The sequence below is a fragment of the Mesoplodon densirostris genome, chromosome 5 (assembly GCF_025265405.1).
Source record: "Mesoplodon densirostris isolate mMesDen1 chromosome 5, mMesDen1 primary haplotype, whole genome shotgun sequence".
NCBI classification, from domain to species: Eukaryota; Metazoa; Chordata; class Mammalia; order Artiodactyla; family Ziphiidae; genus Mesoplodon; species Mesoplodon densirostris.
Window position 1 is genome coordinate 116707501 of NC_082665.1, and position 27442 is coordinate 116734942.

Genomic DNA, 27442 nt, shown 5'->3' on the forward strand with positions numbered 1-27442 from the left:
TCATAAAAGTTTACCCCACATTAAAAGACAAACTACAATCTATTCCCATTATTAGCCACTCTAAAAGATATAAAATAAACTGAGAAGAGACAAACATTAAACATCACTTAACAGACCATATAAAATATTTAAATTTTTTTCTTATTCTTAGATGTTGAATTCAAATATTTAAAATATTTATTGTAAACATTATAAATATTTTAAAAATACTATTTAAACTGGAGAGTCTGGAGTTTTACTTTCCAAGAAAGTGTAAAGTGCAGATCATAATACAAAAATACCACACTGATTTTACCATTCAACACCAGAAATAACTTAAAAGGCACACATTATACATTCAAGAAGAAATAGGAAGAAGTATCTAAGAGATGCTAATGCCAAATAGTTTACAGATAGCACCAGGTGAGCAATCTTAAGTATTACAACAGTACAATGGCAATATATGGCTTCTACTATTAGCAATGCATATTTTGTATAACAGGTTGTGGGATTTTTTTTTCTTTTTGTGGTCTCCCAGTTTTTGTTTTTACAGTACCTACTACACAAGTACATTTTAGTAGAACCATTGTACCATGCAAAACAAATTATAAGATTTTTTTAATTCACTGAATTAAATGCTTCCTTGAAGGAAAGTGTTGGTGCTACACTACTCATTGGTTTCACTTACTGAATACATTTTAAAAGAGTTAATACAATACAAAAGGAAGTCTCACCTTCACACACATACACAAAACTTTTTGTTAACATTCAGTTTCTAACCAAATGTTAATTAAGGGACTTATCAATATAACACCTTTCTTAGGCCTCAAAATGTGTTGTCAGAAAGCAAACGTTACAATAACAATAGTGACTAAGATATTTAATATAGTTAACACGAATTGAACTTCAATATGATTCTTTAAATACAATTTTAATCATTTAGAATGTTTCCCACGGCAAATATAACTTGTCTACACTAGAATACATAAACAGTAACCCAGAATATGTTGCCCTGGAAAGTTCATATGAGTACATTTAACAGTCTATTATAAACAGTAAACAACTAACCACCCAATATTTGTAATACTAAGTTATATTCTTTAAATTACTTCATCACATTTTATTTCTCTTCAGAAAGTTAACTCTTCCATGTACCTGGACAGTTCTGAGTTTTTTGAAATGTGGACTGCTATATTTCCACTGATAGTTTAAAACAGTTCTTGACTTTTGGTATTCAGAATAAGCACTGCAACAGCAGTGATGATCCAAGATTTTGCTAATTTTGCTCTCATAATGTACTCCCCTCAAAGATATGGCAGCTTGTGAGACCCTACTCCCAGGTGATCAGTGTATGATCCTGCCCCTTCTGGGCTGATTACAGCTTCCTTTTTGTAACTGATTAGATCAATGATCAATCTTCATCAGCAACATACTCACGTAACCGGTAGTGGTTCACTAAAGCAGTGATTTTCAACTGGCTGAGAAACTCTGCCAACAATCAAGAGGAGTCACAGAGCCAGAGACTGTGGGAACCACCAAACTGGTTTCCAACAATTGAGAGCACAGCGTGATGTTGCACTCACCCACCCAGTCGTATGAGTTGTGGGAACTGACAAAGAAGGATACATCTTCCCTTCAGGAAATGTGTGCTCTTAAGTCGCCTTGCAAAAAACAGGGAGTCTCAGGTCCGTAGGGTTGTAGACAGAAAGTTCAAAAGTGGGGTTTCCTAGAAATAGGTCCATCATTCTCAAAGATTATATCTGAGTCTTTTAATGGTAGGGCTCTTCATAATGAAAAAATTGAAAATACCCGCCTTTTAAAACTACCCAGAATTCTCAAGTTTTCCTTCTATTGCTAGGCAACAAAAAAAAGGATCTAGATAAAACAACCAACCAAAATCTATGAGAGGGAAATTTACAGTGATAAGCAGAGAAGAAAAAAGACCTGCTGCCTGAGCAAAAATATCTGCTCTCCCAAGACTCATAAAGGAAAAGTAGCCAGAGAGCAATTGCTGAGCCATTTTACCATGTCACCTGTATAAGTATAAAGTTGTTCTGCTTTAACTATGAGACCCCCAAATGAATTTAAAATCTAATTATAACCAAATCAGAATCTCATTTTATTCTGCTGATATACCATTTCCAGACTTCTCATCTATTTTTTAATCTTTTCTAAGCTAAAACTTGAGTGGTGGGAAAGCTTGTTTTATTTATTTATTTATTTATTTTGCAGTACACGGGCCTCTCACTGTTGGGAGCACAGGCTCTGGACGCACAGGCTCAGCGGCCATGGCTCATGGGCCCAGCCGCTCCGCGGCATGTGGGATCTTCCCAGACCGGAGCACGAACCCGTGTCCCCTGCATCGGCAGGCGGACTCTCTCAACCACTGCGCCACCAGGGAAACCCAAGCTTGTTTTTTTAAAATAAGCCTTTTCTTCAAATTTTCATTCAAATAAATTGAACAAATCTGTTTTTCTACTGTTGAGCGGAAGGTATATACTCATAGACTTATACATAAAACAACAGTGAAAGAGACATTTGAATGCTCCTAGATGGGGGCAGAAGCCCGAGCAGTTTAAGTGGAACTAGAAGCTGAAAGAACATAAGAAGACCTGTCCTTTCAAGCTTCCCAGCTCCAGAGAAAAGTCACCCACCGACCTTCTGACTAATCAGCTGGGTGCAGCTTCATCAGCAAACACCTTAAGGAAAGAGCAGCTGACCAAACATTTACACTTAAAATGTCAGGAAAAAAAAAAAACTGTTTAACTTAAAATCTTGAAGTTCACTCTTATCTCACGAATCAGGTCATAGTCTTTGAATAATTTTCATTTTAAAGTGCTTAAACATAAAGGCCTCAAAAATGGCCTAGTAATACTATCACTTAAGTGTATATCTGTTACAAAATTATAATGTATTTAAAGTCTAACATTCAAGTTTAAAACAAATGGGTGAAATTCAGAATTAACGCTGAGACTTCACCCTTAATCACCTCTTACATCTTGGTACATCATGAGTCAGTAGTACTGTTTGATCCATAGGATTAAAGTGGGACACCCTAGATTAGAAGTATCTAGCTGAAGTGCCTCTATTCTCAAAGTTCTTATTTGTTCCTATTAAATTAGACCAAAAATAAGTAATAAATACAGTCCTCTGAGAAAGGAATGGCCCCATATTTATCTTAGTTATATATTAATCTGGCTAAAATAAAAGTAAATGGCTGAAGCTAGCATAAAGTGCAGAAATTTCAAAACATACTTAAACAGGAAAGATAGATTATATCACAAGCCACTTTTAAAATAATATATTAATAGTCATTGAAAAAAAATCAAACATACTCACTTAAAACTGAACATTCTCAATTATTTTAGTCATGAATTCCTAAATTTTTAACCAGCATGTGTATGAATTTAAAACAGATAAATTAGTAATTCATATACTCAAATTCATGAAACTGGAGATCTAATTATTACTCTCTTCTTTGTGAAGAATGTCTAATCAGGATATGTTCATCAAAGAAAGAAATCTGATCAGCAACATTTCTTGCTTTTCTTGACATCTCGACTCAAAAATTACTCAAAATGAGACTTGAGCTGATCCTGAGTTCTCTCTAATAAGAATACGTCTACTTTGCCATCAAGCTCATGAAATATTCTTCTAAATACTTCCATTTATCCAACAGATATTGTACAATTACTTGGGGCAAAGGTACAAGATAAAATTTGACCTTTTCCCTATACCTTTTAAACTAACTCCATTTGCATTATGGACTTCTTAACCTACTGGTAAATTTTACTCTTAAACCTTCCACTCATTTTTAGATCAAATACGGAACTCTTAATTTAATAAACTTCTTCTAGGCATTTTCCATACTGACTTTTGTATGTCAACACATAGTGATTTGTTTTTTTCCCTGAACACAATTTATAGAAATTCCCTGAATAACAAAAAGAAAACAATTTTGTTATATTCACTTGACAGCCAAAAAGAAAATGACTGCTGTGCTGCTCTAAGTGTATAAAGATACGTTATCATTCCATTCGCCGCTCTGGAATGTATATGGAAGACATCTGTACAGCAGATAAAGAAGTCAGCAGCCAGAGTTAGATACAGCAAGTAAATGTGTTCTGTAATAGGAATAGTTACGGATTTTTAAAGGCTCGGGAGTGAGCCACTCCCAAGAATTCAGTAAGTACAGTATACACCTAACAACTCACAATTTACAAGTAATTTATAAAAACTCTGTAGCATTAAGTTAGTTTGCTAAAGAACTATGAATCTTCCAATTGTAAACTGATAAATTCCTGGATGCATTTCTTATACTGCATTTCAGTATGGTTATTAGTAGAATATTGACCTGGCTGTCCATAAAGTCCTTCTGATTCCCGCATCTCTTCATTCATTCTTGCTAAACGTAACCTAAAATTAAATAAAAGAATTTTTTAGATAAGTTATACAATATAAATATTCATAAACTAATGAATTACATACGCAGCTAAGACGTATTCATGTAATTTTTTCTTTTACCAGTATTTGCCACTGAAACAAAAGTACTTTTAGTTTATCAGGCCCAGCAATCTGAGATACAAAAATAACTGTATTTTATCTTATACAATTCTCATGAGAGAAGACAATAAAAGACTTTTAACAAGGGCATTTCAGTTCTGTTTAAGCAGGTTCCTGGCAGCACCTCTAGCAGCTTACTTCCTCCAGACACAGATAATTCCTGGCTCCTAAAGCAACCTGTCAAACTTTAACTGCCATCTGCTGAAATTATTGCTTCTATAGAATGGAAGCAATAGCCTGTCGTAAGTTCATTCTGGTTCACCCTGAGGTACGGCAGTTCCAGATGTATAAATAGCATGTGTTATCTATAAATACTGGGGATATATTCTGACCTACAGACATTATAAGTGACCACAGGTTACCAAGATTTTTGCATGGTTACCATATTGATTATACATTCTTTTTTGGGTTATTTATCCGGCAGCAGGAAGACCTGTAGCACTGGATTAAGAAAACAATAATTTCCTCTCATTTTCTTACTAACTTTAAGCAACACTTTGAAACAGGCAAATGTTACCTGTGGTGCCCCTCTCCTACTCAGTACTTCTTGCCTCTCCTCCAGGCCGCCAAATCCTCATCGCCTTCCCAGACTTCTGTCACCCTCTTCTAACATGCTCTCTCTGGCAGGTGCCGCATCTGACATGGGTTTTTCTTATCTTCAAAGTACCACAATTCCCTGCCATTTCCTTTCCAACCATTGTGTGAATTAATAATAGCAAGATAAGTCTCCCTTTTTGGTATTTGGACTTTTCACAGAGGATGCCTGTTTCAGAAAACTGTAAGTAAAACTGACGTCCTCATATAAAGCAAAATGAGAAAACTTAGACAATTTGGAACCATATTTTGGGGGAAGAAGGGCCATTACTGTAAGAATTGCCTGGGAAGCTGCAGCCAGAGTTAATGTCTCTGTATATCACTCCTATCTTTCCTTTAATAACTTATCTTTCTCCAATTTTAAGTCTATAATGATTTAATAGATCTAAATTTTCCTACAATAGTCTCCATAATAACAATAACCCCTCCAGTGAGGAAAAGAAGCTAAGTACAGAGAAAATATGTTTTGCTCTTCTGTTTTTTCGTTTTGTTTTAATCTGGCAAGGGTCAGGGAGGGGTGATATATGGCAAGTCAAGAATTCTCAGTGGGAGCTCAGGAGTTCAAGACAGTCAAGGGAGTTTCTATCTGTAAGTGACTAAAATTCAGTAGCGTAGATGGAACAATCTCTACTTATTTAACAGGGAATCGGCAATCCTGGGCTTCATTCAGAATAGAATGAATAAGCGATTCATACAACATATGCTTGAGACTTCCTACATAACAACAAAGTGTAGGTGACAACCACATTCCTAGATTCCAAGTGTAATGAACAACTCTAAGATGAAAATCAAATAAAGACCTCAAGATTCTTTCTTTAGTAGGTCATGTTAAATTGTATTCAAACATTCCAAAACAAATATTTTTACCTCAAAATAGAGTACTCATACGAATGATTCTTTAAAAAAATAAGTACAGGGCCTCCCTGGTGGCGCAAGTGGTTAAGAGTCCGCCTGCCGATGCAGGGGATACGGGTTCGTGCCCCGGTCTGGGAGGATCCCATATGCCGCGGAGCGGCTGGGCCCGTGAGCCATGGCCGCTGGGCCTGCGCATCCGGAGCCTGTGCTCCGCAACGGGAGAGGCCACAACAGTGAGAGGCCCACATACCGCAAAAAGAAAAAAAAAAAAAAAAAAAAAAAAAAAAAAAAAAAAAAAAAATAAGTACAAACAGGTCCCCTAATTATCACTGCCCAAAGGAAATGCAACTGCAAAAGTTACTAACATCAATGCAGTTGGCTTCCCTGCTTATAATCCTCTAATTCCTGAGGTAGTCGAAAAATTGCCTGTTACTATACCAATCCAACTCCCACCCCAGTACTGTACTGAGAGTTAAAGAATTTCATGCCTACACACGAAACTCTATGTTTAAACCCTGTATTAAGTAATACGGTGTATGGGAAATAATCAAGTGAAAAGAAAACACTTACAAGGTCACTATATCAGCATTGGCTGCTTCCACAGCTATACTCAAAGGGTCCTTCCCTTCTTCATCAGTGGCATGTTGATTGGCACCTCGTTTTAGGAATAAACATACCTGCCTGTTTAAGGGAACAGCGTTTTTGAGATATTGTCGATAAGAAAAAAAATTAGTATTCACCGTAAGAAATAAAAAGCACTACTTAAAGAAATAACATTTTCATCAGGAAATTCTTGATTCATTCTACAAAGATGTACTGAATATTGACCCTAATAATAAAAATCTACCATGATCAACATTTTATAAATCTCATGATATTTTCACATTTAACCTGATAATATACAGCATAGTGGGATGTATAAATTATGGTCCCTACCCTCGAAGAATATCATAAAAAGATGTACACAGATAACTATAAACATAAATAAAACAAAAATCACTCAAGGTCATTATCTGGGAAAGAAGAAAGCCAAGGCAATGTTAACATCATAAAACATTAACGATAATACAACAGCAACGAGTGGGAAGCAATCTTGCCGCTGTATTCCACAAATATTCATAACTTGAAGAAACTGACAAAAATGAAAAAAATGAATAAATGGAGTCTATAAAGTAAAATGGGAATAATTATGATTATGAAGAAAATAGAAAGGATGAGTTAAATACAACCATTTTTAAGTAGAGAAAAGTCTTTATGATAAAGTTATTGAACTGAATCTTCTTGCTAATAGAGGGAAACAAAACAAGCTATGATGAAAATAGAAGATGCTATAAATAAACATTAAAAGAGGACAGTTTCTTGTTTGTCCAGGTAATAAGACTTGGAGATCCTGAGATGTTTTATTGAAAAACAATGACCTATGACACAAACTTTATATAAGGCCAATATTTTGACTTTATTTGTACCCTCTAGTAGAAAGCCCATTTTTACGGCTTTATTGTTCTGTGCATCTAAATATTGCTCCAGAAGTCACACATCAATAGCACAAAATAAGAATTAACTACCTTGTGGGAAAACTAAAATTTACAAAGTTACAAAGCTCTCTCAAAATGTATGTGTTATGTACATAATGTATGTACATGCATAAATATACACAAATACAAACTTAAGTTGTCTGATGAAATCACCACAACTTCACCACAGTTTTAAATACTAAAACAGATCTATATAAAGAATTAGTAAAGTTCAAAGTAAGCTTGGCAATATTCTTATCTGAAAAGTAACCATATATTTTTTCTGAATGAAATTTAAAAAAATTTTAAGTTCCAGCATGACCGTATAAGTCAAGGAAAGTAACACTTTACAAGCTCTAGCTAACAATCTTAACCTGAGAAAGAGCAAAACATTATTTCAAAATAATTTTTTCAAATAAAATCTACTTAAATATATAAGCACTAGTTTACCCCGTGTGCCCTAAGACAGTGGCATGGTGCAGTGGTCCCCGCCCTTGCACATCTCTCTGGTTCACATTAGCACCATTCTGAAGGAGAAACTCGCATGTCACCAAAGAGCCCTTAGAGGAAAAAAGAAGATAACAATGGAGAAACAACAATATATTTCTATTAACAGAGTATTTACTTTACTCTAATAGCCTTTCTATTGTATTTTCCCCAAAAGAGAAAATACCCCCCTGCAAAAATGATAAATTATATTATTTTCTTCCCAAGAACTACTTCTAACTGGGATTCAATTTGCAGTTTGTGATCTAGCAAAACCCACTACTTTCATTACTAGAACTCCCTCATTAAGAAAAAAAATTGAGCTTACACAAAGTGATGTTCAGAAATCACTACTAGCTGCTGCTTCTATTTTCTATCCCATCTCTTAAAGCAAACAATAATGTTAAAGCTATGCTCAAAATGAATTATGATTTTTTTAATGCTCTACTACCACTGAAGACCTGAATTTACAAATTCATACCCCTAATACAGCCTGAATAAGTGGTGTTGCTTTGTTTTCCTCAGAATTAGCCCAGTTCACATCTGCGCCATGAGCCAAAGCTTCAGCCATTTTAGGAAGATTTTTTTCATACGAAGCCCTATAAAGCTGTAGTCCTGGATTAAGATGTTTAGAGTCGAGAAACACAGAAGAATCCTGCCTTTCTGCCTCTGAAAAGCAAACACAAATACATCAATAAAAATGAGCTCTTGGAAAGGAGGGAGGGAAAGAATGGGGAGTCATTGCTTCATAGGTACAGAATTTCAGTTCTGTAAGATGAAAAGAGTTCTGTGGATAGACGGTGGTGATGGCAGCATAACAGTGTGAACAGATTTAATGTCACTGAACTGTACACTTGAAAATTGTTAAGATGGTAAATTTTACGTTATGTGTATCTTACCACAGCTTTTTAAAAAAGCGAACTCTTACCTGTATCACAGTATGAAAGTTGTGACATAAGAAACCACTAGTTTAACAAAATGAGCTAATGGGAGATGTTCACAAAGGAATCTTATTTCCTGTAGACTAATCACTCTCCACAACCTTCTTCTCTTATAAATACATCGACTAGTACATCAGGCCTTTATGGTCTTGCCAGTACCCAATGGATAGGTAAATTACTCTGTATTAGATTAAAATTAGGTATATATGACTATAAGCCTGGACTTAGAGACTCAGAAGAGGCAGTAAGAATCCCTAAAGGATTTCACTACTAGACCAAACCTCACTTTATTCCTAGAATGGTCCAATACCATCATCACAATTTGCAGTACAAGCAATACAAATAATTTAAAGAATGCTTACTATCCTGAGTATTCTGCAAGATCATAACCACTGAAATCATAAAGGAGAGAATATAGGAGGAAAGCACAGGTCAGAAGGAAAACCTAACTTGGGGAGGGATGTGGGGGATTTGCTGATCTCTTTCTCCTGATAAAAGACAGCCACAAAAAAAGATAACGGGTAATAAGAAATACCGTACACGTGGATTAAAAATTATCCTTAGCTATTGACACATATCTTGAGGCTTAGAAAAATGTACAGCTAAGAGAGAACTTCCAAATATGAAAACAGCTGCTTTCTCATTCAGCAGTATTAACTGCCCCTTAGTACCTTCTAAAAGACTAACCACTTCCTTCAGAAACTATTTAATCAAACTTGGCATTTTCCACATGCATTTTTCAGCAAACAATACCAATTAACATTGAATTTCACCAAAACTCACCCGGCTCATATAAACTATTGGCTGACACTGTGGAAGGTAAAGATTCTCTTCCATCATCAGAGCTCTGCTGGATTCCACTGTCATTACTTTTGACTGTTTTAAAGAAAAACCAGCTAGTGATTAAAGTTTGCACCATTAAGAAAAAAAGTCCCACAATCAATGAGGTTTTGAGATGAGCTCTGATACATCAACGTGATCTCAGCCACCACCAGTAGAATAAATTTATGACAATTTTAATCCTTTGGAACACTTCACTTATCAAAATATGAATCAGTCATGAAGCCTGGCAATAAATTTATTTTCAGAGTCGCAACGTATCTCATTACCCCGTAATGTGTCAGGGGTAGTAAAGAGTTAATTTATTGTATGACTGTAAGTGATGTGTAATTCTGAGACAATGGGTAACATCTAGAGAAATGGCCACACCGCACAATGACCACGGGCACAGACTTGGAATGCTCCACAAGAGTAGTACTTACTACTACGTAGTTTTGAAGAAGTATCAAAGTAGGAGAAGAGTGAATCTAGCTCATCAGGACAGAACAGAGACTCCCGCCTGGCCTCGTCGCTATTTACAGCAATCACTGGGGACATGCAAGTTAGCAAAGCACAAAGCAGGCCATAAGAAGGGAAAAGGGCAGGAAAAAACGTTACTGGGAAAAATTTAGGAGGAAAAAACAGGAAGGCTATTAGGTGGTTAATCAGATATTTAGGGCTTTTTGCATGACAGATTTGCAATTCCCATCTCCCCTTCCATTTTAAGCAGTTTTATTCCTTAAGAATATACACATTATGGTTGAACCTTGAACAACACAGGTTTAAACTACGTGGGTCCACCTATACCCAGATTTTTTCAATACTAAATACTACAGTACCACATGATCTGGGATTGGTGGCATCCACGGATGCAGAACCAATGATACAGAGGAACTGCAGAGCAGACATGGAAGAAACGCATACATGGAGGGCCAACTACAAGTTATATGAGAATTTTCAACTGATTGGAGAGTCAGTGCCCCAACCCCCGAGTTGTTCAACGGTCAAGTGTACCTAGAAATGTAAATTATCAGAACACTACTTAAATTTAACTGTTTTAAAGACAGAGAAATCCAATTTTTCTGTAGGATATACAGAACAAAACAGTTTTAGCATTTAAAAAATCTACAACAGCTACTAATTCAGAGATTAAGAAAGTGACTTCAGCTTAAGAAAATATTTATATAGAAAACAAGTAAACTGTAATACCTGAACTTTGGAGAGATGCTCTAACTTGTTCACTTGGCCCAAGTTTAGAAATGCTCAGCCTCTTTTCTTCACAACTTTTGGAGACAACCTTTTTTTCCTGCTCAGGAGGTGATGATGATATAGAATATTTATCCACAAATTTTCTCTCCACATATTTTGCTCTGATATACGCCTCTTTCTCCTGTCTGGTTGGTATACATAAAAATGTCATGATGTTCTGCTTAATCTCTTAGCATGGCTAATACTGAAAAGAAGCCATTACATATTGAATTTTTCAAAGAAAGTCACTAAATGTCATACTAGTTAAAACTGAATTTGCAACATTCTACAACATATTTTCCTTCCCAATATATAATGAACTATGATTTCATGTTTAAATGAAAAACAAACAATAAAATGAAAAATCACAAGTATTAACATGGCACTCTCTTATTGTCTTAATTTCTCTGCTCACTCATTCCTATACATATTCTCTTTTACTTTTTACAGAATGAAAAACATTACCAGGAAACTATTACAATTTACAGAAGTTAACTTTAATTCCATTTTTACTCCGAAAAATAATGTCACATACTGAACTATCGCTAGTCATGACCATAATTCTTCGTAAGACCACTACTTCAAAACAACACAGCATTTCTAACTTAAGGGGGATCAAAAAAGGTATCATATTTAAAATTTTTGATTTATGATACAACTATAAAACACCAAGTTTGTTCTATACCTTTTCTTACTTACATCTTTCTAAAATGCCTAGGTCTTTGGCTAAAATAGGATATCTCAAGGTCTGAAATAACTCAAACAGACATGCTTTAGCAAAAAAATAAGAATCTGATTTAAGTGGTATTGGTTTAGAGGGCAATAACTTTTAAAAAGTATTAAATATCATAAAAATATAATCAAACATAGGATTATGGCAAATAAAATTTTAATACCTAATATAAAGAATCATATAGTCTAAAAATAACATGAACAACAAAACTAATTATCTACCTTGAAGGCGGCCACTTCGTTCAGAGTCTCCATATATAGAATTGGAAGTAAAATCTCAAACAGAGCAATTAAGTAAGTACTCTCCCCTACCAGAAGCTACCCTTTTCATCTGTAATTCTTCAATATAATAATGCCATGTATGAAATACATAATTAACAAATATTTGCAGAACGAAGTCAAACAATGTGATACTATTCATTGTAGGTAGTAGAAACTTGATCCTTGGAGATATTAATGAACAGATTAACTCTTTTTAAAGGCCTGCCACTAACAGAACTTTGTCTCCTTTAACTGCTAAGAGTTTTTATATTCCTGTGTGCAGCCTTTTTTTTTTAAATTTATTTATTTTTTATTTATTTATTTTTGGCTACTTTGGGTCTTCATTGCTGTGCGTGGGCTTTCTCTAGTTGTGGCGAGCGGGGGCTACTCTTCAATGCACGGGCTTCTCATTGTGGTGGCTTCTCTTGTAGAGCACGGGCTCTAGGCGTGCAGGCTTCAGTAGTTGTGGCATGCAGGCTCAGTAGTTGTGGCTCACAGGCTCTAGAGCGCAGGCTCGGTAGTTGTGGCCCACGGGCTTAGTTGCTCCGCGGCACGTGGGATCTTCCCAGGCCAGGGCTCGAACCCGTGTCCCCTGCATTGGCAAGCGGATTCTTAACCACTGCGCCACCAGGGAAGCCCCGGAGCCTTAATTTTTAAGATTCTCTCTCATCTGGAGACTATAATTTATTATCTGACTAGTAAAATATAATTATCTAATTAACAAACCCAAGAGAGACACAGCCACATTTTAACAGAAGCAGTAATGATCTCTTCTGAACAGTCTGCTTCAATAATACATATCAATTATTAAGTGAAATAAGATAATAGCTATATTCAAGATGGTGGGGGTGGGGTGGGGTAACACATTAACACAACAGTACCTTTGTCCTGGTTGCGGTTTCTTTATTCCCATTTTTTCCACATTAGCTTCATAAACTCTATTCATAACATCATTCCCCAACTCACACATAAGCTGTTTGGCAGAAAGACAGAAAATAAGCAATCATTTCCTAAAAAGCACTGTATAAATCCTTAAGCAAACAGAGCTATTTAGTTCTTTTTGCATGTTCTGCAAATGCTCATTTCACAAAGATGCTTAAAGTTAAAACAAAAGGAGACAAGGACTGAGAGCAATATCACCATTTTGCCATTCTTCACCAGAAAACCTCCCCTAGAAGATTACTACTCCTCAAGAAAGCGTTTCTCCTCACCCATCTTCTACCAGATTTCTATCCCTTACTGTGGCTAGCACAAGGCTACACATTCACAACATCTGCTAAGTTAACTGAAAAAAGAAGCCTAAGTCCAGACACAGTAAGGTTTAAACAACTCAGAACTGAAGCAAACTATTTTCTCCTTACACTTTATTTATAAGTATTTCTAAATATTTTTTTAAGTCTCAATATTTTTTAAATGTATAAGACAGTTGTGTTTCAACCAAAGCTTCTAAACTGAATCCACTGAGTTCATTCATATCTACATGCAAAGTTGATGCAGAAATTAGATTGCTAGCCCCCACCCCCCACTTTCTTCTCCTTTGAATTCATAACAATTTATGGAATCTATCGAAATACGGCTCTACCACAGGAGCCAACTTAATCACTTTCATTTAGATGTTTCCACAGTGATTCCACAAAGAAAACTTTTTACTTTACTTAATTGACAGGATTATTGGTTTATTTATGGATTGAAATAAAAACACAAGCACAATTTCCAGACAGAAATAAATGTAGAATACACTACAACCTTTAAATAAACGTATATGTTTTACAGTATGGTAAACTAAATGGTGGGAATTAAAATGGGTATACTATTAACCAGTATAAATTTTGTAAATCTTATTAAAAACCCAGTTGTGATCTAAAATCTTTTATGACATTTTCATAGATACGAATCCTTACACAGGAAAAAGGATGTCTTAGTCTGATGACTACTACCCCTTAAAAATGTAAATTTGCAAATGTGTTATGCTAAAATATGCAATGATAACGACATGCTATACCAATCCATCACGCAGCTCACTACAGCAATATCTCATATTTTTAACAAGAATTTATATAATTATAAAATATAAAATTAAGGCACAGAATCTAAGATAATTTGTAAGAAAACATAAAAATGCAGGGGTGCTGGTTTCCTTAAAAAGTGAACTGACATGGAGTTAAGAGTGCTACATAATAAGGTTAGCAATTTAAAAAACCAATAACAAAACACCAGATTTGCCAAAATAACATCAGATATATTCCAATACAATTTAATTCACTGCTAGCACTGAGAAACTCATACATTTGTAAACCCAGATTCTAAAAATCTTGACTTTGGGGAATTCCCTGGAAGTCCAGTGGTTAGGACTCTGCCTTTCCACTGCAGGGGGCATGGGTTCAATCCCTGGTAGGGGAACTAAGATCCTGCACAGCTGTGTGGCGAAAAAATAAATAAATTAATTAAATCTTGACTTTTATGTGAAAACATAAAATATTTTTAAGCAAATATTCATTTCACCTTTAAAAGTTCAGGCTCCCAGGTGTCTAAAGTTAAAGATCGTACTTTTGAAAAGTGAACTCCAAGACTCCTAAGTGGGGGGAAAAAAAAGACTGCATTAATATATAAAACTTTCAAGTCTCTATTTGCACATTAGGCAAGTTATTTTTCTCTCTTAATGTGACATAGTCTCTAATATAGGCCTCAACACATACATAAATAGGAATAGATCTTCTAGTTAATAAGGAATGGTGAATCAAAGTCCTCAAAAGTACTTCACAAACCAGAATTTTATCCACTTCATAAAAGATACAAAAACACACTGGCAGTCAAATTAGGCAAGTGGAAAGGTCCTCTAACCAATGAGACACAATAATTTACAATGTGTGTTTAACGGAAAGAAGCCTCTCACCCTGGGCAGGCCTACCCACCGGTGAATCCCAGAACACTCGATACACAGGGTGATGCCCAGGTTGATGCTGGCCCACCGAGGGTCTGCCAGACCACAGTCACAACAGCTGGCATTGCCAGGAATACACTGGACTCGCTGCAATGCACTTTCTCCTTTCAATAATTTATCTTTTGACTCATTTCCAGAATCCAGGCTTCCCGTGGATGGAGATGATTTCTTATCCAGCTTCTAAAAGAATTAAGAATTATTAAAAAAAAAAAAAGGATTGTAATACTATGTTGCACACTACATGCTCCAAACAAATGCTTCTAATCAACAAACTGAAGGCCTATTATGGGCCTAAGCCAGGCACTGTTCTAAGCACCGGGGATTCAAGGATGAAAAGATATAGTTTCCTCCATCAATTGGCCTTTAGTCTTATGGGGAGAAACACATTAATATTGAAAAATAACCCGACACAATGAATGTATGTACAAGATAAAATGGCAAAGGGTAAGGGGAACAGTAAATTAACACGCAGGATGAGAGACAGAGAGAGTACACGTGAGACTATTAAGACTCAAGAATAAAATAAATACTATTTTATACCAAGTTTTTCCAAGGTATTCAATGAACTGCAATCAAGTTGTTTCAATTACTGCAGTGAATTACTGAAAATGGTATGGCCTTTTACTAATGAGGAGATCAATTGCATAATTATAATTACAAGTGAATCAACAACAGAATGCACGATGTCTAAAATCTCAGGCGAAACAAGGAGAAAAGCAAAAGGTGGTAGATAAGCAAAAAGCTAATTTTTTAAGTGAACAACAAAGTCTATACCAATAACGGCCAAATACAAACATGTAGTTTGCGGATCCTAAGCAATTAAAGATATGACCTAAAAAGTCTTCTGGTTTAAAAACATTTCAACAAGCCAGTATTTTAGTATAAAATCAACAGAAATATAATTTGGCCCTTGTCTTGCCCTTTTTGGAAACTCAATTCAATAGCTGTTAGGTGGGGCTAAGCAAAGAAAGTGTGGGGATACAGTATGCCAGAGAGGACTGAGCTGGGTGAGGAGCATACCCTCAAATGAGAGTGGCCCTGTGCAGATTGTTGTTCCCAAGCAGCAGAAGGAGGGTATCTGCATAGGGAGACAGCTCAACAAAGGAAATGAGAGCCTGAGGATAGAGAGGAACTACGAAGTGGGAGTGCCACCTAGTGAGAGATGTTAGAGCCTGGCAGGTGGGAAATGGCAGCAGGGAAAGGATATTGGTCACATACAGGGGAACTGATAATGTAACTAAACCTGCTAAAAATAAGTGGGAGCCAGATTTCTCACTGCAGAGAAAGGGCTTATTTATATAAAAAGGAAGAGAGGGCCTCCCTGGTGGCGCAAGTGGTTAAGAGTCCGCCTGCCGATGCAGGGGATACGGGTTCGTGCCCCGGTCTGGGAGGATCCCATATACCGCGGAGCGGCTGGGCCCGTGAGCCATGGCCGCTGGGCCTGCGCATCCGGAGCCTGTGCTCCGCAACGGGAGAGGCCACAACAGTGAGAGGCCCACATACCGCAAAAAGAAAAAAAAAAAAAAAAAAAAGGAAGAGAGTTAGAACAAACCCTGTTATATTAAATCAGGACTGGAGATACCAACAGGTGCCCTAATGGTTTCAATACAAATAGATACATACATAAAGTAATACAGATGTAAGTGTGTATATGTGTATATACACATGTATATTCCCTTATCTTGGTTTCTACAAACTATTCTCCACCAAAAAGAACTAGGGAAGTTTGGAGAAACAGTATACTGATTTCAAGGCTAGTACAGAGAAACCACAAGAAGATGAACTCGGAACATCTCATCATGTTAGAAAGTAGAGAACAACTCAACGATTGTTGGGAACATGTCAAAAGGATACAGAATCCAGGGATCCACTGGATTGGCCAAACTTGGGTCAATTTGAGAAACAAAACAAATAATGATAGTAATGAATTATAATACATTGAATAAAATAGAGGCCTATATTGATATAATTAAATTTTAAAATTTAAAGCCTGATGAGGAAAAGAATATCTACATAGTCTCAAAGTACCCCCCCCACACACAAAATACTATTACAAAGATAACATTACAGTAGAGAAGTCTAGCAGACACCACCTTACTCAAGTGATCAAAGTTAACATCACCAATAACGGGACAAATCAAAATCCTGTGCCACCTGAAAGGATGCAGTGAGAAGAACACAGCATCATTTATACAACATTCCTACCAAAGATGCATAACCTTGTGAGTAAACAAAACAACGAGGGACATTCTACAGAAATCTGTTATCTTCAATACAACTAAGGTCAAGAAGGTCAAAGTAAGACTGAGGGACTATTCCTAACTGAAGGAAACTGAAGAGCCATGACAACTAAAAGAGACCTGTGCTTCTGAACTGCATCTTTTTGCTGTAAAGAACATTACTGGGACAACTGCTACAACAATGATATTTGAGAATTAAATGGCAGTAATGCATCAATGCTCATTTCTTGATTTTGATGACTGTACTATGCTTATACAGGAGAAATGTCCTAATTGTGGGAATTACTAAATTAATAATGGGTGATGGGGCATATGTTAGCAGCTTACTCTGAAACAGTTCAGGGGAAAAAATTGTTTGTATTATACTTGGAACTTCTCTATAAATTTGATTACTTTAAAAAAAAAGAAATACAGTCTGCTTTACTAAAACATGTTTGATAATGTGAATTAGCTCATAAGCAATTTTCATATAGAGAAAGGATGTCAACATAATGCAGAAACCATGTTGGTTCAGTCCCAATTTTTCCTTTATTAGCTAATGCTTTTGGCCGAAAGCAAAGTACACTAACACAGCAGAACTTGGGCTGGCCATCTCAAGGAACACAGGACTGAAAATGACACCCACCTCCCCATTCTTCTTGGCTCATGTTGGCCATGTGCTATGACTTGAAAGTGTTTACTGAACCATTCTCTCTGATCTTTATGTATTTTGCATATGTTACCAAAGCCTCAACCCTTCTGTACCCTTCCTTTAAGCTATCCTCACCAATTTTTAAAGTTAAGTCCTATCTGTATTCTATATTATAGTGTTCATTTATTAGGAATTTAACTAGGCTAATATTGGGTTGGCCAAAAAACTCATTCGGTTAGTGAATAAGTTGTTCCATAAAGTTCTTCGTGAAAATGAAAAATGTATCTTTTATCTTTACTTAAAACCAAACAAACTTTTGGCCAAGCCAATATTTTTACTGAGATTTTAAAGTCCCCAAAATTATTCAAGTTACAAACTTACACGGTTTTTTAGGTTGGCCCTATCCCTATTTTTCCTGTAATCCCTGCTATTTCTGGTGTATGATTTTGCTAACATAGGTTTTTCAGCAACACCACTAGCTCCTTCATCAAGATTATCTGGATACACACCTAAATTTGTTCCCTCTCAAAACTCCACTAAAAACTAGAGAATTTTTTTAAAGGCAATTACCCAGAGCCCTTAATGGACAAAGTTGTGATAATCTGAATATGAAAAAAGCATAATTACCGCAATTAATTAGAACCCACTGTATTTACCAAAAATCCACGAGTGTATAATGATATCCCCAAAACATATATCTGTCTCCACTTAAGGTAGCTAATAAATCAACCAAATGTGGTAATTAAAAGCCAAAAATTAAGCATTTTATTAAACTAACTAAATAGCTCCGTTGATGAAGAAAACCTGTATTTCACACAGGAATGCAGATGGGAATGACAGAATTAGAAAATCATCATTTTGCAATTCCTGATGAAATTACAAATTCAGTTATAAAACTATTAGATGAATGGTTGATGGAGCATAGATCTTATAGGGTCAAAGTAACACAAAGTAGATTTTGTTACACAAAATAACAAAGTAGACTGGGAACAAGAAAGGAAATGTAACATGACAATGGAGGGATCATATTGTCATCTCCCTAATCCAATGTGTCTGCTTCATGTTCACACAGAAGATTTCAGCATTAACAGTGGCTGGATAACAATATTGTATGTCTCCTGTTGCAGCATGAAGTATACACATCATCTATGCTGCAATCTATGAGAAGGAATTCTATAGGAACACATAGCCTAACCTTTTCAGCACGTCATTGTTATGAAAAAAAGGAACTGTTCTAGATGGAAAGACAAGGAACGTAAGACCAGATGCAATGCCCAGTCATAGAAGAGATCTTACTTTGTAAAACAGGTTGTAAAAGACATTTTTAGGACAACTGAAGACACATGAATATAGACTGGGTTACAGACGATATTAAGAAATTACTATTAAGTGTGGAATGACATGATATCTGTAATCTACTTTAAAAAACTTAAGCTTTTTTAATTAAAAAATTAAGACATTTATCCACAAGAATAGGGGAACAGGAAAGAAAATAAGAGCAACAAAACTTGGGGAGCTGAAGAGTGGCTGGATGAATGGCAACTGAGTAGACCAAGGTAAAATCTAAGGAAATAATAAGAAAAATCTAAGAGTCCCTCAATTTATATCACACAATATTCAAAGGACTCAAGGATTTATACCAGTTATCTTGGAAGTGGGGATGAAAGTAGGAGGACTGATTGTTTAAGAAGCAGTTAGATCGAAGGTGCCCTCCCCAACACTGCCATTAGTGGACTGCTCTCTACAAAGACACACAAATGACTAGAGGTTTATTCTCTGGGAGAGTAAAACAGAAAGTGACTGGATGGGGTTTACCTAAAAGGTGGTAGGCAGAGGGTTAAATTAATGTATACACACCGAATGCTGCAATCCCCAGCAATTAGCTCCAAGCCAGGCCCTTATCCCTATGCAGGAGACTGGTGAGTCTTCTCTGGGGAATCTTAGCTGAAAAGACTCCAAAGACCCTAACTCTGGTTGTTCCTCAACAAATGGTCCACACTTTGCTGAAGCTCACAGTCAACGAAGTCCTAACTGTGTTCTCAAAGCTTCCAAAGAGGTTAGTCCTTAACTTGCAACCATGAGCAGATTACCAGAAAGCCAAGGAAAGCCCCTAATAAAATGGTTCTCAACATTGCCTATACACAGAAATCATTTAGAAAGCTTTTAAAAATATTGATGCCTGGGTCCCAACTCCATTCAATTGTTCTGGGGTGGGACCTAAGCACTGGGATTTTTTAAAGCTTCTTGTGTTATCCTAATGTGCAGTCAAGATTAAGAACCACAACTCTAACACTGCATGTATGAAAAAAGAACAATGTACAAACATTCAGCAAACAAAAAGGAACTCTTGGAAATTAAATATGTGCTAGCAGAACTGAAATATTCAATAGAAGGTTTCGAAGACTGATAAAATCTCCCAGAATGCAGAAAAAAAACACGAAAAATAAGAAAATCATAAGACCAGTCCAGAAATTCCAGAAAAAGAAAACAAAGAAATTGGAGAGGAGGAATACTAACGACTGGTAACAAGAAAGACTCCAACGACTCTGAAAACAAGAAAAACATTGCCATTAAAATTTTTAAGAATAATCATTTCCAACCTAAAAAGTCCACACTCAACCAAACTATCAAACAAATGTGAGGATAGAATACAGACATTTTCAGACATGTACAGATTCACAAATGTCACATTTTCAGGAAGCTAGTGGGAGGAAGTGGTGAGTTCCATTTCTTAAGACTCACTCATGGCCTTGCTCAAAAGAGTTTGTAAACTCACTGGGTAGCTAAAGCCAGACTACAACCCAAGACTCTATATACAGCTTATCTTCTCCAGGGAGATTTCCACTAAAAATATGAGCTTTCCTTTTTTGCTTTTCACCCAGTTTTAATTTTAAATACCTTTCACATTCACTGTTTTATTAGAATAATAAAATATTTGGGGAAAAATACTTGCATCAGAATACCTAGGACACATATTGAAATACTGGATTAAACATAAATATATATATTAAATATATATTACACATATATATAAAATAAGTAAAGAGAAATGCAAGAGAACTGAATCTACAATTTAAAAATAAAACCCATTTCAATTACAAAAAAAATTATCCTCCATAAAAAAGAAAGTTTTAATAATCATGCAATGTTGCGACTAAAATTAGAAAATTTGTCAATGTATCACTTGGTATTACAATATTGTTTACTAACCTCCGATTCATCACCCTTCTCTCTATAAGCAGTAGCAATACTGGTCTGAACAGCCTTAATCCATGCCTGGCGCAGCTTTTCAGAATCTGCCTGAAGCATACAACTTCTAAAAGGAAATAACATTGTTTTCTCAGATACTAAATTAAACCAAAAAATAAGAAGGTTTACTTTTTTGTCCACTTTTCTATTTAATAATTTTCTAACAGAAACTAATTTCTGTTGAAAGGTTTTATTTCACCTATCTTTACGACAGGGTATGTTCATAAAGAAATCAAGGAACCAATGAAATAAATTACCTACTGAAAACAAATCACCCATTCCTGTATATTAAAACAAAACAAAACAAAACTTTAAATTTGTCACATAAAATAATATTAATTTTTTCCATTGGGTAGATATATGAAATGATAGTTATCAAAGAAATTTATCTAATATATGACTTCAGTTCATTACCATGACAGTTAATATGTTTTCACATGGCCACATCAATCATCTTCATAGAATTTAAAGGATGCAATACGGGGTAGAAGTTACATAAATATCTGACTTAATATGTATAATCATTAATTATTAAAATTTACTTTTAGAGCAGTTTTTTCCTCTTTAGCTCATATAATGACAACTGCAACACAGATTTCTCTGTATTCTGGAAAATTCTTTAAGACAAGCTATGGAAACATAAAAGCAACTCTCAAATTCTTTAGAACCACTCACTTTGTTGGAGAGACCACCTCAAAGCAGAATCGTCGTTCTATGTCCTCACAATGTTTCACTGTGCAGAGCCTTAGATCTTCCACCACCACAGTGGGATTATCCTACAATAAGGAAACAAAACTCCCATATTTATCAACCTAGGTTTTAAATACCAACTACCAATAAAAACATACTTAAAAACAGTAATAAATGGTCTAATTTTAAAGGTTTATATTTTATCTTATTTTAGATTAGAAATAGGAGTTATCAACATAGATATAACTAATAAAGGTAATTCTGCCCTGTTAATAATTTTATCTGCCTCATAAAACTGCTGTATAAGAATTAAATGAAATAGTTTATATAAACTTAGTCCAACACTTGGTAGTTAATTAGCAAGTGCTCAATAAATGTTAGCTTTCTGTTCATTTTCTTCTATTTTCTTTCATATCGATTTCTCTCCTGATCCTTACTCACATATAATAAAAGCTACTTTCCTCCAAAAAAAGAAGCCTTTCATGATTCAAGTTTAAATAACTGAAAGAAAAATAAGAAGCCTATATGTGCTTCTTAAAATACCTAAGAAAATGAGAAAATTTTCATCATTTTTTAGTACTTAATAAAAAAATAAACTCAAAACCAAGCTTATCAGAGTAGAAATAACCATGGACTAATTAGTTAGAATAAAGAACTTGTACGGAATAAACCTGCTACCATAGAATAGCAAGTAAAATTTCACATTGTGTCATCTCAAGAGTAAAGTGGATATTTGAAATTTACAGTTGAATACGTCATTCATAAAGGCTAACCAAGTAAAAATCAAATCATCAATTAACTAATAGTTATTTTTCTCTAATCATCTTTAACATTCTCAAGTCACATATAATTTCATTATGCCTTTCCATTAAATAAAAATACCTCACTCTTAAAATCAGGTTCAGGAAAACAAATATGTAAAAACAATATTAACAAATTTTAAAGTTTCTATTTAAATTAATTCAAGCTTACACTTTAATGTAAGTATTAACCTTTCTCCATTACCACTTTTGGCCCTAAGGTGATATTTCTTAAAAGGCACCCTTTCCTTCAGCATCAAAACAGTACTAGGGAATTCCTGTCTCACAGCTGGACATGTGAAGGAATAAAAGTAATAATCCTGGGACACAGAAAAATCCATCTCAAAGCTAGGAACTAAGAATTCAGGACACAATGTTGACACTTTCCACTTCTGAGTCCTCTTATATATACCCCAAAATAAAACTAATAAACATTAATCTTGCACACATGCATATTTATGGACTTCAATGCTTTACCAAAAGGAACAGTTAAAAAACTTAAACTGGGGACTCAATGGGTTTTCACTTAATTAACAAAACACCTACCTTAAACTTTTTCTGGTAAACCAACTGATTATTCTGTATTGAAAACCAGCGTCTAAATAAATACAAAATAGATTACGTTTTCACAAACATAATTTATTTCAGTTGTTGTTAGGAAAGAAATATTGGGGAAAGCACTAGAAAATCAGTTTATGGTAATTATGTTTTTAGAAGTGCATTGTTTTGTTTTGCTTTATATAAACTGATGTCAATGAGATAACTACTGAAAGTAAAAAAACAATTTCAGGCAATTTTAAAACCACAGATTAGGAAAATAAAATTACTATATTTTGATTCATTTTTATGTCAGAAACTTATATCCTAACAAAAGTTGTCATCCTTTATGTCATTACCAAATAATAATTGTTTTAAAATAAAAATTTAGCTTTTGAGCTTCCTCAAAAATAACTCTTTCCCCCCAAATAATTTGCTTTTGTTATAAAGTAGAAATAAAATTATATTATAAATAAGATTTCATTTGTATACAATAAAAGACTGAAATAAATGGTGCTTTGTTTTCAACCTTTCTGAAGCTAATCCAGCGTTTGATTTGTTAAGCAAAACAGAAAATTGTATCATCCTTTTAGAACTGACATCACAGGAGATAGTTGCCAATTCACTTGGGCTTACTTTCATGTAAAATACTTCTAAGCAGAATAATCAAAGTTATGACTAAAAATGAGTCACCCAACTGTTGTTCTGCTCATTACTATACATTAACTGGCAAACACTTTACTTGCAATCTTCTTTAGAAGAAAAAACTAAGCTACGTATGGCATATTTACTAATTCTAATTTATTAAAACAGTAAAAGGACCTAAAGACTTACAAAAAAAGAAAAAAATCACAGCCAAAAGCCATTCATAAAAGGAAGCAAAAACTCTCATCAAGCATGAAAGGTAAAATAATATTTGAGTCATTATTTTAAAATTAGTTTCATGTGAGATGATTTCTATCATAAACATTAGTTATTAATCTATTAGCAGATAGAGATTCTACCTTTTCATTGATACTAATACAAAGCACTAAAAATTGTATTTAGACATATATAGAATTTCTATTTTAAAAAATTAAGTTAATTCTCCAAAGCTGAGAAAATGATTAGATGCTTTTCTATTTTTAAGCTAGACAGATTGTTAGGTTTTCTTGCTATTTAAAAAGGTATCACCATTACCATTAAAATAGAGACTGTTAAATAAGCATCTAGATAAAACCAAGTGGGTTGCCTCTAAATGCAAATCATCAAGAGGTGAGCTAGAAAAGGAAGAACTTCTGGGTCTCTTTGCTTTGGAACACATGGTTGGTTAGAAATGTTAAAGGAAATACCTCCAAACAAACAAAATGGTGCAGCCCTGCCACATGGATGACATGCAATGGAAACAATCTCTGATATTGATTAAAGTATTTTTTAAAAAAATCATTTGAAGTAGGGTAAACCATATTAATATAAATTCTTATATTTTATATATAGTAATTGTATTATATAATTTGATGAAAAACTACAATGAATTTTATTGCACAATGGAAAAACATCCATGTAAACTTTTCATGCTTCTGAGGTCTTCAAAAAATAAATTTCTTTTGACCTGCTGAATCTTAGAATAGCCTCTAAACATAAATAACAAAATACTAGATAAAAGCTTATATTTTTTTTGTTAGAGACAATTTCCTCTGATTATTAACTTTATAGATCATTTGTATTTCTGAAACTCAGTTCCCCTACCATCTATCTGCTTCCGGGTAACTTTCTCACATCATTAGTTTTTGTATACACTATAAATTCAAGACACTATAAATTCACCTTAATTTGACATCTCCTAAGGAAAAAAAACCCCACAATATATCCTAGGTAGAAAAATATTTTAATTACTAAGATCAGTATGTCTTGTGATACTATCTCCCCTCCTCTGCCATTAAAAAAAGAAAAAAGAGTTAACTTTACTCATTTACATTGATGAAGACCTTAATCAGGTAAGTAAAATAAAATATAATTTTAAATTGCTCCTGTAGGATAATCCTAGTTATTATTAACAATTTTAATAAAAGGAAAAATAAGACAGTTCATAGTCTATGCGATATGGAAAAATATTTAATATTTCAAGTTATGCTACCTGCAATTTGAAGATTCTTTAAAAGGTAATTAAATAATAAAAAAGACAAATGTTGGAAAGCATTGTGCTGACAACTACACTATATTCTGCAAGATTCACAAACTGACCACAAAGCCAAAATATAAAACAATTTTTAAAAAGGAAAATTTCTTGGTTTTAAGAAAACTAAGACACCACTTTATATCTCAAACTGAGATAACTCAACATAATAAAGATTTTAGACCAAAATATTACATTCATAAACAAATATTATTAATTTTTAAATACCAATGAGAGCCATAGGATGACAAAATTTGGGGGGGGAGGGAATACATTAAAAAATAAATCAAGTATCTTTTACAATTTTTGAGCACTAGTCCTGGAACTCAAAATCAAGAACATGGGTAAAAGTCAGACTTCTAAATCTGTAGAAGTTTTATCACTAAAACTATACAGATGATGGATTCATGCACACATTTGGCACATAGGTGCCAAAAAGTTGAACATTTAACAAAATTAAAAGCCTGAACATGTATATGTTCCTTTATCTAAAATTCAATTTAGTTTTTCACAAGGAAAAAGACCAAAATGGTAAAACAAACAAAAGCTAGGAATTGACAATGTTTCCTTTAAACATAATTAATAAGGTGGTTACCAAAGGGGCTAATTCCTAATTACTGTTTAAAAAATTTAAAAAGCATTTACTAGCTTATTTCCCTTAAAAAATACAGACACACACACATATATATATATATAAAGGTATTCGTATTACTCAATCTATATCTTCTTTGGATAACTATATACATATCAAATGTTTTTTTCCAGATTAAAACAAACTGAGGAGATAAGCAATGAAAAGGTATAATTCCATTCCTCAAATAAGAAGCTTACATTTTCTTCCCAATTTAAAACATGAGACTTTATATCCATTGCAAGTAATCCAACTGAAATGCAGGTTAATTATGAGCTTTCTCGTGCCAAAGAGGAAACTGGAGTAAGGTAGGGGTGAGGGAAGGAAGCCATTTGGTACCTGATATGATCGGGCTTTTTCCTGTCATGTGAAAAAATGGGGCAGGATTAAAACATAAGGGAAAGGTGGTAAAAGAATGAAAACGCAAATGTGCAAAATAAGCAAAAGACTAGCATGATATGAAAATAAAGCAAGAATTAAAGGAACCAGCTTAAGCTCATAACCTAACAAAAGAGTCAAAAGTATCCGTTGCATTTTGCTCACATACTATACATACATGCATTTATACAGTTAATTCCAATTCTTAGGGATCTGAAATGCTAATATTTCAGAAATATTCAAAATTTTCTTCAAAGCATTATGGTATAGAAGGTTCTGGTAGGACTTAGCACACTCTGCTATTATTTTCTACCTCTATGGTCACAGCTGTAAAATCTAAATAGTACCTTTCCTCATCTTAAAAATTTAAAGGAAATAATCACTACAGTTATATATATATATAAACCTGAAACAGATGAGAACTTTCCATAAGGAAAAGTTCCTCCCATTTGTTCACCCTCTTTTCGTCAAATGATAGTGGAGACTCTAAGGCCACACATAAGTAGAGTTTATCTTTAATCTATCTATACATTTCTTATTTGTATCTGTACTAGATTAAGATACTATATAATACATTTTATGCTTTTAGCTATATTTTCTAGTACACAAAGACTGAGCACAGCATGTAATTATTCAACTTCTTTATTCGTTTTAACACCTCACTACTAAATAATGTTAATATTTAATTATTTTCCTTGTTCCTTCATCTTTTCTAAATTTATCATTAAAAGCAAAAGAGACATACAGGTATTAGTAATCCATCTAGCACTGACTTGAGCTTGAAGTAAAGCTGACATACCGAGAAGATGGCCTGGTATGGAAAGACTATTTTGTAGATATCACATCATCAAAAAATGTATATTATAGACATATAAAAATCTTAAGAGACACCACAAACCAGAAATCTGAAACCAACCAGAAGCAAGCTCAACAATTCACATAAGACATAAAATGTTTCACTCCTTACGCTATTTCAATCATATCACACAAAATACCATCTCTTTGGTTAAATTTCAGATCATAGAATGATGCTTTCAAGATATACTTAGATTTTATGAAACACAGGGTCAGGTTTTAAAACTACCTGGGAATTCCTAGTCAAATTCACATTTCCCTCAGGAAGATCTTTTTTAAAAGTTCATTTTGAAAATACTGTATGCTTCTACTCCATAAAACTATAGACAATGGCAAATTTGTC

General features: G+C 34.4%; 1 protein-coding gene across 3 annotated transcripts in view; it reads right to left on the minus strand.

The window, feature by feature from the left end:
* The window catches only part of ACAP2 (ArfGAP with coiled-coil, ankyrin repeat and PH domains 2), a 169632-nt gene that overhangs the window by 6065 nt on the left and 136125 nt on the right, over window positions 1-27442 (minus strand). Inside the window, exons 11-23 of one of the 3 annotated variants that reach the window (XM_060099323.1) lie at window positions 26206-26226; window positions 23090-23141; window positions 21729-21829; window positions 21015-21120; window positions 14905-15113; window positions 14495-14564; window positions 12874-12965; window positions 10961-11145; window positions 9716-9808; window positions 8473-8660; window positions 7956-8065; window positions 6562-6672; window positions 4334-4395 (exon numbers count right to left, since the gene is read on the minus strand). In XM_060099323.1, the coding sequence (XP_059955306.1) occupies window positions 4334-4395; window positions 6562-6672; window positions 7956-8065; window positions 8473-8660; window positions 9716-9808; window positions 10961-11145; window positions 12874-12965; window positions 14495-14564; window positions 14905-15113; window positions 21015-21120; window positions 21729-21829; window positions 23090-23141; window positions 26206-26226 (1400 nt within the window). The remainder of the gene's footprint in view (window positions 1-4333; window positions 4396-6561; window positions 6673-7955; window positions 8066-8472; window positions 8661-9715; window positions 9809-10960; window positions 11146-12873; window positions 12966-14494; window positions 14565-14904; window positions 15114-21014; window positions 21121-21728; window positions 21830-23089; window positions 23142-26205; window positions 26227-27442) is intronic. The other 2 variants (XM_060099326.1, XM_060099325.1) reach the window with 2 other exon arrangements.